At 42.7% G+C, this 16,778-nt stretch overlaps 1 protein-coding gene across 13 annotated transcripts in view; it reads right to left on the reverse strand.

Moving 5' to 3' along the window:
- The window catches only part of nrxn1a (neurexin 1a), a 66,791-nt gene that overhangs the window by 49,324 nt on the left and 689 nt on the right, over positions 1-16,778 (reverse strand). For 6 of the 13 annotated variants that reach the window (XM_019362495.2, XM_019362496.2, XM_019362494.2 and 3 more), the window contains exons 2-5: positions 14,583-16,005; positions 7,044-7,061; positions 6,222-6,251; positions 5,223-5,234 (exon numbers count right to left, since the gene is read on the reverse strand). In XM_019362495.2, coding sequence (XP_019218040.1) covers positions 5,223-5,234; positions 6,222-6,251; positions 7,044-7,061; positions 14,583-15,315 — 793 coding nt within the window. In that variant the 5' untranslated portion in view covers positions 15,316-16,005. The remainder of the gene's footprint in view (positions 1-5,222; positions 5,235-6,221; positions 6,252-7,043; positions 7,062-14,582; positions 16,006-16,778) is intronic. The other 7 variants (XM_019362493.2, XM_019362490.2, XM_025909556.1 and 4 more) reach the window with 4 other exon arrangements.

Genomic DNA, 16,778 nt, shown 5'->3' on the forward strand with positions numbered 1-16,778 from the left:
CTTGCTCAAATTTGGCCTTCTCTCTGGTACCCAGGGAAACTGGCTTGTTTCCATGACAATGTCTTCAGGCAGAACAGTGTATTTGTCTTAAGCTGGATAAGATCAGAGTCAGTTTCATCCCTTTTAGACACACTCACACCGGCATGCAGACAAACACATACAGTACATACAACATGGCACATATGCACGGTAGAGTAGAAGAGCACCAGAATTAGAAAAATGTGTAAAAAGCAGACAATTGGCAACATTTAGACAGCTTGTAGATCCACACACATGCTTTAACATCACACACACACACACACCTAATGAAACCCTCTTGTGGCATGTTGTTAACAAATAACAAGCACATAAAGAGCTCTTTTCATAAAGGTAATGTGATGGGTTTTTAATGAACACTGTGGCTATTTTAATTGTCATAGTTACGCCAGACAAGTGCCACAAGTAAATGAGTGTTTGTGTATGCATGCACGATTCCTTTGAGTGTGCGTATGCTCGTTCATGTGTCGTTTTGGCAAAAAGCGAAGAAATGAACTTCAAATGCCAGATGGGGTAGTGAAGTGAATCGCCAATTGGGCCGCTACTCTCGGTTCCCACCCAGACACAATGGAAATTGCTAAGACAAGTAAGAAACAATTGGAGCACCAAGTACCCTGTTTCTTTCTCTTTCTTTCTAAAAATGGAGTGTGTGTGTCTGAGTGTGCGTGTTCGATGAGGTACGTGCATCACTGATGAATACCATGCCGGCTGATGCGAGGCTCTGTCAAGTCGGGGAGCCCAAGGAGAGATGCAGCACTCCTGCTGAGAAACGCTGCAGTCTTATCTCCCTTCCTGTCTCCCCGTGCGTCGCCGACCTTCTCTTTCCACCTCTCTTTTCCCACTTTCTGAATGCGCTCCTATCTTTCGTCACCATCACTTTTCTGCACTCCTTTACCCTATCCCATCCACCCGTCCTCCCACCCTTCCTTACATACTCATTGCCAGCCTCCGCTCTATCTTTCCCCTTCATCCTCTGCAAATGGAGAGTCCGTTTGATGTCTTTATTTTTAGGCCATCATAGGGTGCTTCGGCTTTGCGTGTTCCCTATTAGCGTTGCGGTGAATGCTAAAAAATGTAAATGTGTACGCTTGCTAACGAGCTGGTAATTGCATATAATTACCAGTAAAAGTATACATTTAGCAGTGGGATTGCAGCACATTTCCCATGTTGAATTCAGTAACTGCATCTCCCTGATAATGTGGGGGCTGAGCTCTGTATGTGGTGCTGTGACTTTCATTACAAGAACTGCATGGGTGTTAAGCATTAATGAGTGTTGTAGTACAGTAGTGTAATGGGTGTTAGTAGTGGAGAGTAGAGGCAGAATTAGTCCCATTAGTGGAGAGTTTATATCTGGGATAATTGTCAATTTTCCAATAAAAACTTTGCTGCAATTGCTTTACCATTGCTGATTGCTAGAGGGCGCACAGTTTCTTTTTTCACAGCTCAAGATGAGGCCATCAGGAAACAAAATCATGCCAGTCAGTAAGGCAGGCAGCCAATCATCAGATTCTTGCCTTCTAACACCAAGCATCTCTCTCTCTCACCTCGAGTTGGAGGCTGCTCACTTGCCCGTCTTGTTAATTATGTAAGCCTTACAACATCAGCAGCTAATGTGCGTCTGATGAGTATCTTTCATTCATTGTACTTTGCTAGGATTAGCCGCAGGAACAGAAATCAGGCCAACGCAAACAATAACTGAGTGAATTTACATTTTTGAGTTGATACTTGTTCACTGTACCTACAAGCATAAACGCAGGGCCTGTTCTTTCACTGCTTCCTGACAGCGCTGAGACTAACTAATATTTTTGCAGATGATTAATTTGCTGATTAATCATTTTAAAATGTCATAATATGGTGGAAAATACTCACCACGGGAGTAAAATGTCAACAATGGATCAATGAGCCTAAACCAAAACATATTGTGTTTAACTAGGCTAATTAACCTGAAATTAATCTCCAATCTTGGTAATGTTTTTGTTTAATTATACTAACAGTAATGCCATGGGGTTTGTATATACTTTGCTTTGTCATACATGTGAGTAAACTGAATATTTTGAAGTTTTTCACTGTTGGTCAGACAAATCCAAGACATCAACTTGGGCTGTAAAACATTTCTATTTTTTTCATTTAACGTAACGGGTAAAAAAAGACACTTAAAAATAGAAAATAGATAAAAATAGAAGCCCCACCAATTGGTCGAGGTTAATGGCTACACTACACATTCGTTCTATAATATTGTCATGTATAGTTCCCTTAGATGGCTTTTGCTGAGACTTGGCATGATATAAATAAAAGTGCACTGCACCAGAATCTGTTGATCAAAAAACTAACTTGCCAATTAATCAATAAGTAATCATTATCTGTAGACCTAAATTATTTAAAACTAAAAAGGAAGGCATTTTGCTAAGAGCAACACATCATTTATCAATAATTTAAACTGCTGCTGATTAATCTTCTGATGAGGGGTGAAGCATTTCAACAGTACCACCTAAAATAACAGAGTAAGATGAGAGTGTGCTGAGAAATTATACAAGCGTAATTAGACTAACAAAAATATGTATTTAAATTTTGTTTCAGTGGGCCTGTAGTTTATTAAAAAATAATCAGCCCTTGTATGATTTATTATTAGGGCTGTTGGTGGTGATGAGTAAGAGGTAGGAGACATGCTGTACTTTGCTGGTACTGACTGGTTCCTCTTGTCTTGGCGTCTGCTACCACTCCCAACCCCACATATGGTGGAGTCAGCACGGAGCTCGTCCACTGCGTTTGTGTATGTGCTTGTGTGTGTACATGTGTGCTTTCTTTTTTTCGTTCTTCCGAAAAAGCGCATTTATCCATGAAAGAACAAAAGGGGGTGGAGAGGCGGGGGGAAAACGCACAAAAGAGACAATTTAAAAAGAAACCCAAAGAGTGTGATATTGGACATGTGTGTGCACAGCCAGGAGTGTGCGTCCATCTGCGTGTTTTTACCATAAGACAATGTGTTAAAATGAGCCGCTTTGATTGCCGACGCTTTATGAGTCACAAGTGATGACTCACAATCCACCTCCCCTGAACATGCACCCATGCACTCACACAAGACACTCACTAACATACAGACAAACACACCTCGCTCTCCACTGCCTTCATCCACTGACCGTGAAGAATATGTGCAGGCAGCCTTACTCATGCATATTTACACTGAACACATACTCACTCACCTACTCAGCGGGCACTCTCTAAAGGTTATGGTGTGTGAGTGTGCGTCTGTTTGTCCGTCCGTTCACGTGCACACATCTTTAAAGGTCACTTCAAGTGAGGCTGACCACTTGTCTGTGTAGCGTATAGATTGTTGGATTGATATCGAGAACACTTGGACATGCAGACAAACAACCATTATTAACTAGGCAGCCCGCTTCAGAGCTCGAAGAACATACAAATATCATAAACAAGCATAGCTGCCAATTATGACCAAGAGCCACTCGTCAATCCTATTCAGAATCTACAATCATTCATTCACCCAGAACCCTTCACGGTCTATTCTTGGAGAGACAGAGAGAAAAGAAAAGGGCAAAATCTGCTACTTGGCTTTAAGCACATTTTCTATCCAGATTATTGCTGCTCAATACTTTTCATGAAAAAAATCCATTTCCCCCCTCTTCCTTTGGCTGCTCGATACTTATGAAAATCCAATTTGGCTCCCTCCTTTCTTTCTTCCCTCCACAATTCGTGCATTTTCACCCACTCAAAGTGATTAGTGATCTGTGGGTATCATTTCCAGGGAGAATGATAACTGTGTTTTATGGAGGAGGGGAAAGGTCCAGCGCTCCCCATCAGGGCTGATCTCCCTTGGTGAATGACTGGGCTGGGAGGGCAGACAGGAGCACCGCTGTCCCTTTGCAGATACAGGCAGTTGCTCTACATCACAGGAGAAAAGACGACTCACTTTATCTCTCCCTCGCTTCCTATTTCCCTCTCTGCTCCCTCTATCATTCATTCCTTTAGCTGTTCTCTCACAGGCACGGTCTCTTTTTCTCAATTTCTCCTGCCCACACACACAAACGCACACGCACTCACACACACACACATATGCTATATATCTTTCTAAGACACCCCTCCCCACACCAATCCACCCCCTCAAAGAAACTCATTTCAGCTTTGCAGGCTCCTCAAAAAGCCTCTTTACGCTGAGCTAACCTAAGCTAGGCTTCGTCTGCACCATTTGACAGCCTTTACATCTCAGTATGCAGAGCAAAAACACACTCGCGCAAACACACGCGCAGCCTTTTCATGTGTACAGTGTCTGAAAGAGACTTCAAAGGTTTAAAAAATAAATAAGAGAAACAGTTTTACTTTTTAGCCTATCACAATCCAAACATCCGTAATAGCGAGGGCATCCACTATACACAAATACACTGAATACATTGTGTAATAATGCTGGAAACATATGTTAATACATGTTGGTCCTTAAGTAGGTGATTTAAAATGCTGAGCATAAGCCAGATGAAGCCATTAAATTTTCACTGCCACCTGGATGATTCACGGCAGACATTTTAAGGCAGAAACTTCAGCAATGTGAGTTTACTTAGCAATCAAAACACAGAAAAAAAGCCCAGATAGAAATATACTTGTCATAATAGAAATGTCTTACATGATAGATGTTTGGAGACATCATTTGTTCTCTTCAAGATATTTCTATCCGCTAGCTAGGATGAACATTTCATTAAATGGCACATTTCAGCGAATGCACGGCAGCCCTGTCACAATGGGAGACAGCCGTCATCACATCGTCTCTCTCATCCAATCAAAGAGCACAATAGACGCAGATCAGCCTGTCACGATCAGGCCTGTCTTCATGTGGGCCAATCAGTGTATTCATCAGCGTCATGCAGAGCCGACCGATCGAGCAGCACCTACCTTCAGATTTTCAAAAGCACGGTAGGCTCGAGCTTCTATTCAGTCGCACGCATGCAGGCAAAAGTAACAGCACGCTCACGCACGCATACGCACACACTCATGCGTCAACACCTTACCTTACCAAAAATGAAATATTCCAATTTAACAGCAACCGCACATAAGAATTTGAAGCTGAACAGCTCTAAAGGTCTGAAATTACCATACATTCAAGAGCTTGTCAATTCATTCAACTTCAAAACCATCCAGAATAGCTCATTAGCCATAGATACATGAAAAAGTATGGGAGGTACCTCTGAGCTTTCCTAAAATCACAAAGGGTGGTGTCCCACACAGAGTGTAAGAGGGCAGGAACAAAGAAGGAGAAGGAGAAGGGGGGTGGGGCAAGAAGAAAAGAGGTGGCAGTGTGAGTTTTTTGGTCATCAGTGAAAAGTTTTCAAGCAGACCAGTGGCACTTGTTTTTGGGGATGTCTTCAAAAACACTGGACAACTTGGGTTTTGAGGTGTAGCAGCAATGCTTTCATATGCTGCAGGAACATCTGTTCAGAATCACATGCGCTCGCCAACGTATTAACGGGAGCCCATGTGAGCACCGGCAACGGCAGAGCGAGACATGCTGGAAGCAGATGAAAAGCCATGGAGGAGTGCGGATGTGCGTTTCTCTGAAAGCTGCCAGTCACTGATTCAAACCCTGTTGTAAGAGCACACATGCACATGTATGGCTACATCGTACACTCACACATTCAGCACTCACATCCCTCTCCGTCAAACTCTTACACACAGATGAGAGAAAATGAAATGAGGTGAATAGTAAAGACCAAATCAAACCATCCATGTTGTCAGTCGGTCAGTCGGCCCATAGATCCATCTCCATGACCTGGAGCCCTGCCAAGTCTAATCCAACCAAGCGCCGAAGCAGCAGCCATCTACACCCTCCCGTTACTCCAGCCTTGACTACTGAATATATATCTTAGAAGAAGTTTCTCTCAGGTTCATCACTTAACACCTAAAATAATCTTCAAAGGCATATTTCAGGTCTAACTGTTTCAGCAAATTGCATTCGTTTCAGCTTAAATTAAAACTCTGGACTGTTTAACGTCTTAATTACGGAGAAAAAACTGACCTTCGTTCAGTGCCTAGAGAGACAACTTTCTTCGGCGCCAGGTGGCGATGAGGTGGGGGAGGGATACAAGGAGTGTTGGAGGAGTGTAGGGGGAGTTAAGAGGTAAGGGGAAGGGGAGGGTGATGGTATAGCAGAGGACAACAGGAAGTGAGGTAAGAGGAGGCCATACCTTGGTCGCCAATCATCAGGTGTGCCAGACCTTAAAGGAAGACAAGAGCACAGTCAGCACAGTAAAGGATCATGGGGTGTGTGTGTGCGCATGTATGTGCTTTTGTGATACAGGAGTTTGTCAATGGCATGCTGGTGAAGGCTAAATTTCTCTGTGCCGGTGTGTGTTTCTGTGAGTGCATGAGTCATCTAAATTATACAAAATGTCTCTAAAAAAAAAAAAACCAACCCTCGCTTTGAAGACACTTACTTATCCTAGGCACCGATCCTACGCACAAACAGGTATGAACACAGACGTTTGCACATAGCCATAAACTAGGTCGTACACTTTACAGTATTTGCGCGTCTACATAACCTCGAGGCAAGAGCCACTTCAGATGATTGCGCATGAGATGTAGTACTTACCAGATATCAGCATCCAACCCCTACATACCCACACAGACCAACATATATCTAGGCTGGTTACCTTTTTTTAACCTGGCTATCTATTACTAATCTATTTCCATAACAGAAAATGTGCTGAGTGAGAGATGAAGGTAATACTGACATGGAAAAGATGTGAAAGTGAGAAGAGGAATGATGACAAAGAAAAGATGATGATGATGATTAAGAGTTTAGTGAAGAGCAAGAAAGGTGTCAATTAGAAAAAGAAGCGAGAAGAATGAGGAAAAGTTTGAACAAAGAGGAGGATATTGAGAGAGATAGATAGATAGATAGATAGATAGATAGATAGATAGATAGATAGATAGATAGATAGATAGATAGATAGATAGATAGATAGATAGATAGATAGATAGATAGATAGATAGATAGTACAACCTACCTGGAGTGTAGCTGTGCTCTGGAAAGGTGTCGCGGCCGGCCGAGGAGAGAGAGAGACAGACATTCATTAACATGCATGCTCAGCCCTTGGGTTACCATGGCTACTTACTGTACATGCACACCTGTCCGGGGTTACCGCGGCAACACACATGCAAAAGTCCACGCACGGACACAATGGATACCATGCTGCACTGGTAGCCAAAATTGAGATTTATCTATACATACAGATGAACAGTCTCTCTACGACTCCACGCGGGTACAAATACACATATCTAAGTGCGTAAACAAACACACGCCCACCCACACTTGTAGGGTACACAGGGGTGGAGGTAGGGGTATTGAGGTAGAGGGGTGGGGAGGGGGTGTTGGTGTAAATATACAGTCCTACCTGTAGGTTTGGATTCAAGAGCCATTTACCCCATAACTTACCTTGTAGCTGCTTCCTCTCCCCGGAGCCCCCCGACAGATAGCATGCAACACACACTTTCAATCTCGCAATCTCTCCCACATCCTCTTTACCTCTCTCCCCTCCTTCTCTCTCTCGCTTTCTCTCTCCCTCTCTCTCTCTCTCTCTCTCACACACACACACACACACACACACACACACACACACACACACATACACACTCACACTAACGTCGACTATGGCAGTAATAATGATGTGAAATAGCAGGGTAAACATGTAGGGATGGATTAGCAGTGCAGGAAGACAAGGGGCATGCATGGTCCAATACTGGGACAGAGTGTGTGTGTCTGTGTGCTTGTGTGTGCAATAAACTTTGGGTGCCTGTGTGTGGATGTGTGAGTCTTGAGCTTTGTGTTCATGTGAGTGTTTCCTTGCCTCTGCCCTTGTGCCGGTAGCATGGCAGAAACAGGTGGAACCATTAGCATGCTAACAGCGATTTGCCCTCAAGGACAATGCAAGCCAGGCCAGGCCTAACAAGCCAGGTTCACTCTGCCTTCACTGGAGGGCAAAATAACTTAGACAGTAATTACATTTATGCACGGGCTCTGCTCAAACTGTCTTCACTTACTACATCTATATTCTGAGTATCTCAAATCATTTTATTTCTCCAAAGTGACATATTGATGTGCTCCGGAACAAAACCCTCATAAATAGTTCCTTCATTGCACTGGTATTAAATATGTAATATACTGCAGTTTTTTCAGGGGAGAGAATGCCTACAGTAAATAACAACATTACTCTGCTTTGCAAATACTTCTAGGCTTGACACAAATCTGCAAAAATATGAGCAGGAATAAAAGTGGATCATTTGGGAGCCTTGAAGATACTGTGTAATTGTAAACGTGTACGGAAACTAAGACTGCCACAGCTAAATTGCTTATTTCTAGCTTGAAACGTAGTCCTAAGGATTCATATTTTCCTCTAGCAGAGCATGTTCATTCTGTATTAAAGATTCATAACTGAATTTTTTTCTAATTTTTAGAGGGTTATAATTTTATCTCAATGCTTTATTGTGCAGCTACACCGAGGCTGCTGGGTTCAAAATAACACAGTAATTTCAAGGTACCATATAAAAGATAAACCTTTATGCCCGGCTTTGCCTGACTCTACACAAAACAACTACACAGTCTCGGCTCATATACTCGCAAATAATGATCATCCCAGTTTTGAAAGCGACAACTCTTTCACAACCTACAATCAACATTTTTGCAACCTTAGATGCTATTAACATATTTTTGCTTCAGTCAAAGAGACCTGGGCCTCTAGTCCCTGCTCTTTTAGCCATCCACTTAATTTTAAACACAAACTGAGAATTATCTCCTCTAAAGTGTGTCAGTGCATCTAGAATAAGAATTTCCTTTGAAAAACTATAAATCCGTAAGAGTAACTCACTGGTAGTGTTGCTGATGCATATATATTGGTTCAGCCTGTGGTTCCTGGGGTTTGAGATATCCCACAGTGCCGGTATCTTGTCACACCAAAATGAACAACAGCGCATGAGGCCAGCTTTTTTAAAAATAAATATTTTAGATCCACAACACACAAAATAGCCCTCCAGAAAATGTGGGCTATCCAAAGAAAACACATCATCTGCTCAGTTTTTCCTCTGCAACTTCTTTATATCTCTGAACTATCTACCAAGAATGAGTCTGAGAATTTAAAGATGGTGTTGCACTCTTCTGTCCAAGGTCTGTGTATTGGTTAGCTGGGTAAGAAAAACTGCACTTTCAGTACAAAAGCTCAGTCCATTAAATCTGTTTCCAGAACTAATGTCCGTGAGTTTTTTTTAATACTACTACCAGTAAGTAACTAAAAAAGATCCAAATTAACCTTCAAGAGCTGACTGTTAAGCTTCTTTAGGCTTTTTTTAAAATTATTGTGCCTAATGTACACTGATGAAATTGACAGATGAAAGAACTGCTGCTGATATGCTTGACACAGCTGAACCAACCTCCTTTTACTTTTCTTTAATTGTTGAGTTGCCCTTTTGGTTAACTGTAGTTTCCTCCACATAACAAACTGATGCATTTTCCTCCCTCACAGATTTTGTTATTCTCCTTCCTATCAATCAAGGCATTTGATTTCCCCCCTTCTAGCAACTGCACAAATCAACTAGTTTTCCTTTGACTGATTGCTTTAAAATTTAGAATTTGCCTCTTCTTTTCTTTTTTTGTGCCCACAAAGAATTTAATATATTAAATCCAAAAGCAATTAATAATTGTGACGCTTCACGTGAAAACCAAAAATGCAGCTGCACACAAAACAGGTATGTTATTTCCAGTGTTTGTTATCTGAACTTCACTGTCTGCAAATGCCTCTCAAAACTATGTCCCCAAAATGTAGAGTATCAACCCATTTCTGATGCAGAAACTGCAAATAAAAGGCATGCTATTTTGCCCTAAATCCTTATCTGCCAAACCTCATGGCTATGAGGGGAAAGCCCGGCTCAGCTCAGCTACAAATGCCTTGGGGTGCAACCTGGTCAGACAGCCAGTGAAATTTTTAACTCTTTTTTGGGGGGGCCATTTTAACCCAGAAGTTTTGCAATTTTATGCAAATTAATAATTAAAATAATGAAAACATTGAAAAATGTTGTGTTACAATTGCACATCATTTTCATTCAACATTTATGCAAGCTGCAATTTAGTTTGAAAAGAATTATTTTAACCATAATCCACATTATTTTAACCATGTAATACTATGAAGCTTCTCACTTAAGACACAGAAGCACATCCATCTAAGCAGACCTCCAAACTGGAGACTACAATTTATGAGACTACAATTACTAACAGCAGCCACTGGTGCCAAGAGAAAAAACATGACTCTGGCACATGTTTTCCAAAAACAATTGGCTTCACTCACAGATGAAATGTGAGTCCAACACTAGGAATATAAAACACCCCCTTAAAAGGAATAAGTGGCCTCTTGTTGAGCAACAAGTGCCAGAGAATAGCAGATATTGTATCTGGTGAGAGCCTTTACATAAAATGTCTTCACCTCCTATTTAGCCTGTAGAGCTACACTGCTGTTAGAAACCTCAGTGGTGTTGTGACTAATGGTGGTGCTGGAGCCAGTGCACTGTGTGAATGTGTTTCTCTGTGTGATTGTATGTTTTGTGTTGCACATGTTTGTGCAGGTATGCGTGTGCCACTGCTGTCTGTCTCCCACTGTGCCCTAAGCAGCAGCAGCAGAACAGCAGACTGGATTAGACTGGCTTGGATCATACCTAATTCTCAGTGCAGCACTGAGTTTCTGCAGAGAGCTGATCATAGCTTCACCTGTCACTTCCTGAACACACATGCAGCACAAAAGCCCAACAACTCCAATTTATTTTAGCACTAATGATTTAGTCTGCAAAATGCCCAAACTACTAAATAATACAAAAAATTGCCTGGCATTAAGTACCAGGGCACAAGATGATGCTTTTAAAATCTTATTTTTTCTGACCAGCAGCCCAAAACATAAATATATTAAATGTAAAATGATACAAATAACAAAAAGACAGCAATCTCTCACTTTTTAGAAGCTAGATCAGGGGAATATTTGGTATTTCTGCTTTAGAAGTGGCTTAAATGCATTTTCATGACTACTTGATCAGCAGATGACTCACCCAATTAATTGCTTTCTGCTCATAAAATATTGGAAAATAGTTAAATAATAGTCAAGGTAAGATACTCTGCTTGTTTTATTAGTCGGTACAAAACTCAATAAATATTGAGTTTACTTTCATATATGACAAAGAAAAGCATCAAATGCTCACATTCGGGGACATTCTTTGTATTTTCTTCCTAATTAATTCATTTTTAATCATCAAAACAGCTGCTAATTAATTTTCTTCTTATTTCTCTCTCATATAGACTAATTATTTCCTCACAAATGAACATAAACGTACCTGCTTTAATACCATTTTTATCTCCGTGGCATATTAGGAGTGGTGGTCAAGACTTTCATTATTGCCTTTGACGACCCTCTCCGCGCTGCGTCTGATTTTTAATTGCACTAACTTTTGCTTCCTCACATCCCCTCTCCTCCGATGACCCGGAAAACTCCACATGTAGCAGTTTATTTTTACAGTGCTTGCTTTGTAGTGTCATTTACAGGACTGACAGAAAGCACATACTGAGGTGCAATGCACTGTTGTGCTGTGGCGTCAAGCAAAGCCCCAATTTGTTTTTTCATTTACAATCGGACACATTTTTATGAAGCTGCATGGCGCATTTTAGTGCAGATAATAATGTAACAATTCAGAACAAATAGCACTGTTCTATACATGAATTAGAGGATTTAAAAGTTTTATTTAATTACTATTATAGCTGCAGATAATTCAATGCATTAAACAATTTTCATTTTTCATGAATTTATAAACAAGAGATTTTCATATCCATCTGTCTTTAAAAGGTAAAGTTTTAAATTGTTCCTTATAGAAGATTCTAGGAAATCTTTATGAATCAGTTAGACAGGGCGTCCAACTGTGAAGCCTGTTATAAGTAACCAGCAGCTCTTAAGGCTGGCACTATGGATCCATGGATTTGTATAATGGAAGCTTCGGCACCGCTGTCCTTGCATCTCGTCCTTGCATCTCGTCCTTGCATCTTCACTTTATATCCTCACTGGGAGGAGCTAAGATGCGAGAAAGAGATGCGAGACGAGGAAGCAAAAAAAGCATATTTAAAAGACGCTCATATGTTGACTTTTGTAGAGGTTAATAAGGTCATTTCAAAGTCATTAAATTCTAAAGATAAATACATAAATAGACTATGTCACTGATTCTTGTCTTAAAACATTTGTATATCACCTTGTTTTTACCAGTGCCTGGTAGGAGGTAACACAGCCTTTCTGTGTGGAGTCTGCATATTCTGCCTGTGCAGATACTGTGCGAAAATATGCATGTTAAGGTAATAGCTGATTCTAAATTGGACGTTGGTGTGACTGTGAGTGTGAATGGTTGTCTGTCTCCCTGTTGTTAGCCCAGTGATGAACTGGTGCCTGTCCAGGGTGACCTATGATAGCTGGGATAGTCTCCAGCCCCCCAACATGACTCTCAATTGAATAAGCAATTAAGAAAATAGATGGACAGATGTTAATGACCATCACCAGACCACTACAGCATGTGAGACATGGGGAAATCAAATGTTTCTGTGAGTCCACAAAATTCAACAGCTGTTAGAAAGTTCTAAAGAAAAACAACTGAAAACAAGGTCCAATGCAAAATCTGTAAAGACACCACTGAAACTGATAAGTACTGAATAATATTTTTTCTTAAAATGCCCATCTGTACCTGCTATGGAATGTGTGTGGCTATTTTCTTTCCAGGTACTAGAGATGGACAACACGGGCAACCCTGGCAACACCTGAACCCAGTGTGCTGACTTTACAACTACACCTGTCATTGTTAGTTTAGGTTCACTTCTTATGCTTCCTAATTTTTTTTAATTAACTGTTTGTTAATTGGCTTGTTTGTGTGCATCTCCCTTGTTTGTTGTAGGACAGGTGGCCCGATTTGTGAACATGCCTCCTAGATTAAACACGCAGTAATCTCCACTCACTGCCACATGCGTGTAAATAGAGTGGAAAGAGTGCGTGGCAGATATGATGCCTGAAGTCATTTGGAGCTGCAGGTACAAACGAGTGCAGAAGGGGGAGGCTGGAGCTGAGGCGTGGAAGCAGGAGGGTTAGGAACACATCTTTCATCATGTCTTCTTATTAGTCCTGTTTCCATGGTAACCTAAGCCATCCTACTGTCCACTAAATGCTAGGGTGTGATATGACGGGTGGCTAAAGGGGATGTGTGATGTTGAAATTGGTGCTGGGTGGGGTTTAAGGTGAGGCTGGTGACAAACAGTAGCCATGGTGGAAGGCCACTCGGCCGTTTTTTGGCTGATGCATTTGTGTCATTTAAAAAAAAGAAGAAGAGGAAAAAGAAGAAAAATCAATTGCTGAGGGGGCTGATTGGTATCGCTGGTGCTGAAAACAAAAAAGCACAGACTCGTTTTAGAGAACTATCGATTAAGAATGCAAATTTTCTCTGAATGAACTGAAGCAAATCTGACGACACACACAACTTAGAAGGGGGAAATTAACGAATTTGCAATGATGACCATAACCTGGTAGCTGAGTTCATTAAGCAGCTGTTTCATTTTTGTAACAGCCATCATTACACTGCCCAATGTATTGGCACTTGTAGTGACCAAAGGCACTACTGGAAGTATTAAGAGAAGGTCTTCTTCCAGTTATTAAACCATCTGCAGCATACTTACAAGTGTTTATAGTCCGACTTTTTCATCTTTATAAACACAACACTGTCTCCTTTTTTATTATGCATAAAAGCACTGACACAAAATCATTACACACAATCACACAGATGCAAACAGAGCATCTTAACAGGCTGCAAGCTGTTCAAATTAATGGCAGGCGATAGATTGTACACACATCATTCAGCACCCTATGTATGGTACCTCTGAAGGCCATTTAGAATCAATGCAAATCCATTAACACAGGCAGGCAGGTGTCGGCCATATAACAACCACTGATTTCCAGCATCTAAGCCCTGCTCCAGTTAGAGTTTCTCAACATGAGCCAACAGCCATGTCCACAACTGATCTATATAGTTATTGTGTTTTGCCAAATGCACCTGCTGAGCTCCTCAAAACCTGCAGCCAGGCATTTCAGTGACTTTCAGGAATTTGTTTCAAATTGTTTTCAAGCTCTCTTCTCCAGCTTCACTACACTGACTTCTCTTCCTCGGAGTGGGCTTAATTTTGGGTTCTGGAGGAGCCCACTTAAACTGGGAGCCACCGGCAGGCTTAAGAAATCAATCTCAAACATAATCAGTATGCATGTCTTGCACTGTTTGTGAAGGCTGCTGGTCCATACACACAAATTGAAGGTAAATGTGAAGGTGTGAATGAGAAATAGATATCTTTGTTGAAGGGCTTGGTGTTTGTAAAGAGAGGCATAAATTCTGAGATGTTAATCCACATATGTAAGTGTATGTGCATGTGTCTTTTGAGGTGTACATGTGTATGTGTAAAGGATGGGATGTATATGATGGGTCAGCATGATTTTGGGCCTTACCTTCGCTGCAGTCATTGCCTTGGTAGCCGGTGTCGGAGCAGTCGCAGACAGCCTGGTCGTTGACCACATTGCACACCCCTCCGTTCTGGCACTGATGGTCTGGGCCACAGCCAGCTGTTACTGTGACGCCCTCTGAGCTGTCCAGCGTCACCAGTGAGCCGTTGATGCTCACTGCCGTGATCCAGCCACGGAAGGCAGGGTGTTCCCGCACTGAAGGAGAGGTGAGGCGGAGGGGCGAAGAATGTAGCTCTGGGCTCACCCCGCCCATGTAGGTATGACTGAATACTGTCATGTCTCTTCTCTTACTCTTCACTTCCGCCCATCCTTCCAATCGCCCGTCCACCTCCAACGAGGTGTTCCTCCAATCCCGCTTGACACGCACTGCGTGCCACCGCCCATCACTCACCGCCACACCTGACTGCAGCTCAGCCGGCTCAGCACAGAAGATGGAGAAACGCAGCCGAAGGTGACCGTGGAGAAGCAGCAGCTCCAGAAAGTCGCAGAATCCCTCGTCATCCAGGTAGAGCAGCAGGCCCTCCTGGCTGTGAGTCCGCAGGCTGAAGCTCAGCACACTCTCGCAGCAAGCGTTCCATACTGGGAACCGCCCCCACTGGCTGGAAACACCTCCAAACTCCAGGACCTCGCCTTGGGCCTGGCCCCCCACGCTGCACAGGCACAGCCCCAGGAAGAGCAGTGGGGCTGCCGCCCAAACACAAACCGCCATTACACTCATACACACACTCACGCTCACACTCACACACACACACAGGAGGAGATAGTGGCTAGAGCTGGGGTGTTCCCTCTAGCCTACAGCTCATGGTGACAACTGTAGGGGCCTTTGAAGAACTCTTTATGGGTTTCTCAGGTAACCCTTCTATCTTGCAAGTGCTCTTTTCAAAGGTTGGCTCCTATAGGATTCAGCTCCAGGAAAGGGAGGGGGTCAAACAGCGGCTCCCGCCATCCTTTCAGTATGCTTTGGACATCTTTTTTTCCCTTGGCCTCTTGTTTGTGTCGTCTCTGAGATGTTCAGTGTCTCCTCTCCATTCAGTCTTTATTCTTATCTTCTGACATATGAGATTCCAGGTGTGTGTGTTTGTGTGAACGTCTGTGTGAGTGTTAGATATGTGACAAATCGGATGTGAACTCCATCTTTGTGCCCTAGATAGGGCCTTATCCCCCATGCAGGCAACTCCCCACGGAGTACAAGTGTGTGTGTGTGTGTGTGTGTGGCTCACACACTGGTAATGGAGAGAAATGACACCGTCATAGCAGTATTTTCTCCCCCTCCTCCCTTTCTTAGTAGGGCAAGACTTAAAGTGTGTGTGGGCAAAAAAAAAAATATGTGTGTGTGTTCGAATGTATGTGTGTGTGCAAGTGAGGTATGTGTGTCTCTCACTGCCGCGTCATCACTCTCTCCAGCGACCTACAGAGAGAACAGAGACGGCACAATCAACCAGGGTCACACACACTCACACACGCATACACACACATATATATACAATACACAAACTCTCGCGCACACATACACAACCTGATCCCGCTGTTGTTCTCAGATTACTCTTTCTCGTGCATTTCTGCGCGCATACACACAAAGACATCATATTGTCACACTACACAAGGAGCAGGCCCACATAAGTCTTTATAAACATACAGAATAACACAGCAGTGGTTTAAGCCAAGCACATACAGTATATAGGCACGCGCATACATACATACATACACACATACATACACAAACAGCACCTCCTTCAGCAGAGCTCCCATCATGCCGCAGGAGATTTTTATAAGGTGGCATACCTGCGACGGCCTTAATGTCCAAAAAGAACAGCTGGACCCACTCTGACACTGGCGGTATTCTTACAGACTTTAATCAACAGCTTTCGTATTTCCGTTTATTTTGTAAATGGGTTTAACGAGGCTACCTCGCGGCACCGTCAAACACTGTGTTAGGTACATCACAAAGAGCGGGAGCAGCACCGCGCGCTGCGGCGGATGACTCAAACCGCCTCGCTTTTATCGAATTAACGGCTTCAGAGCCCATTTCAAACAGTTGAACACATTCACACGCGCACTCACGGCACAACCCCACAGTGGCAGCAAATGCACACGCACAGTGGACTACACGTAGCGTCTTCTCGGAGTCTTTGAGAGGCGAAAAGCGGCGACATCACAGTTATTGATAGACGGGGTGAATGA

This window comes from Oreochromis niloticus, linkage group LG8 (assembly GCF_001858045.2).
Source record: "Oreochromis niloticus isolate F11D_XX linkage group LG8, O_niloticus_UMD_NMBU, whole genome shotgun sequence".
NCBI classification, from domain to species: Eukaryota; Metazoa; Chordata; class Actinopteri; order Cichliformes; family Cichlidae; genus Oreochromis; species Oreochromis niloticus.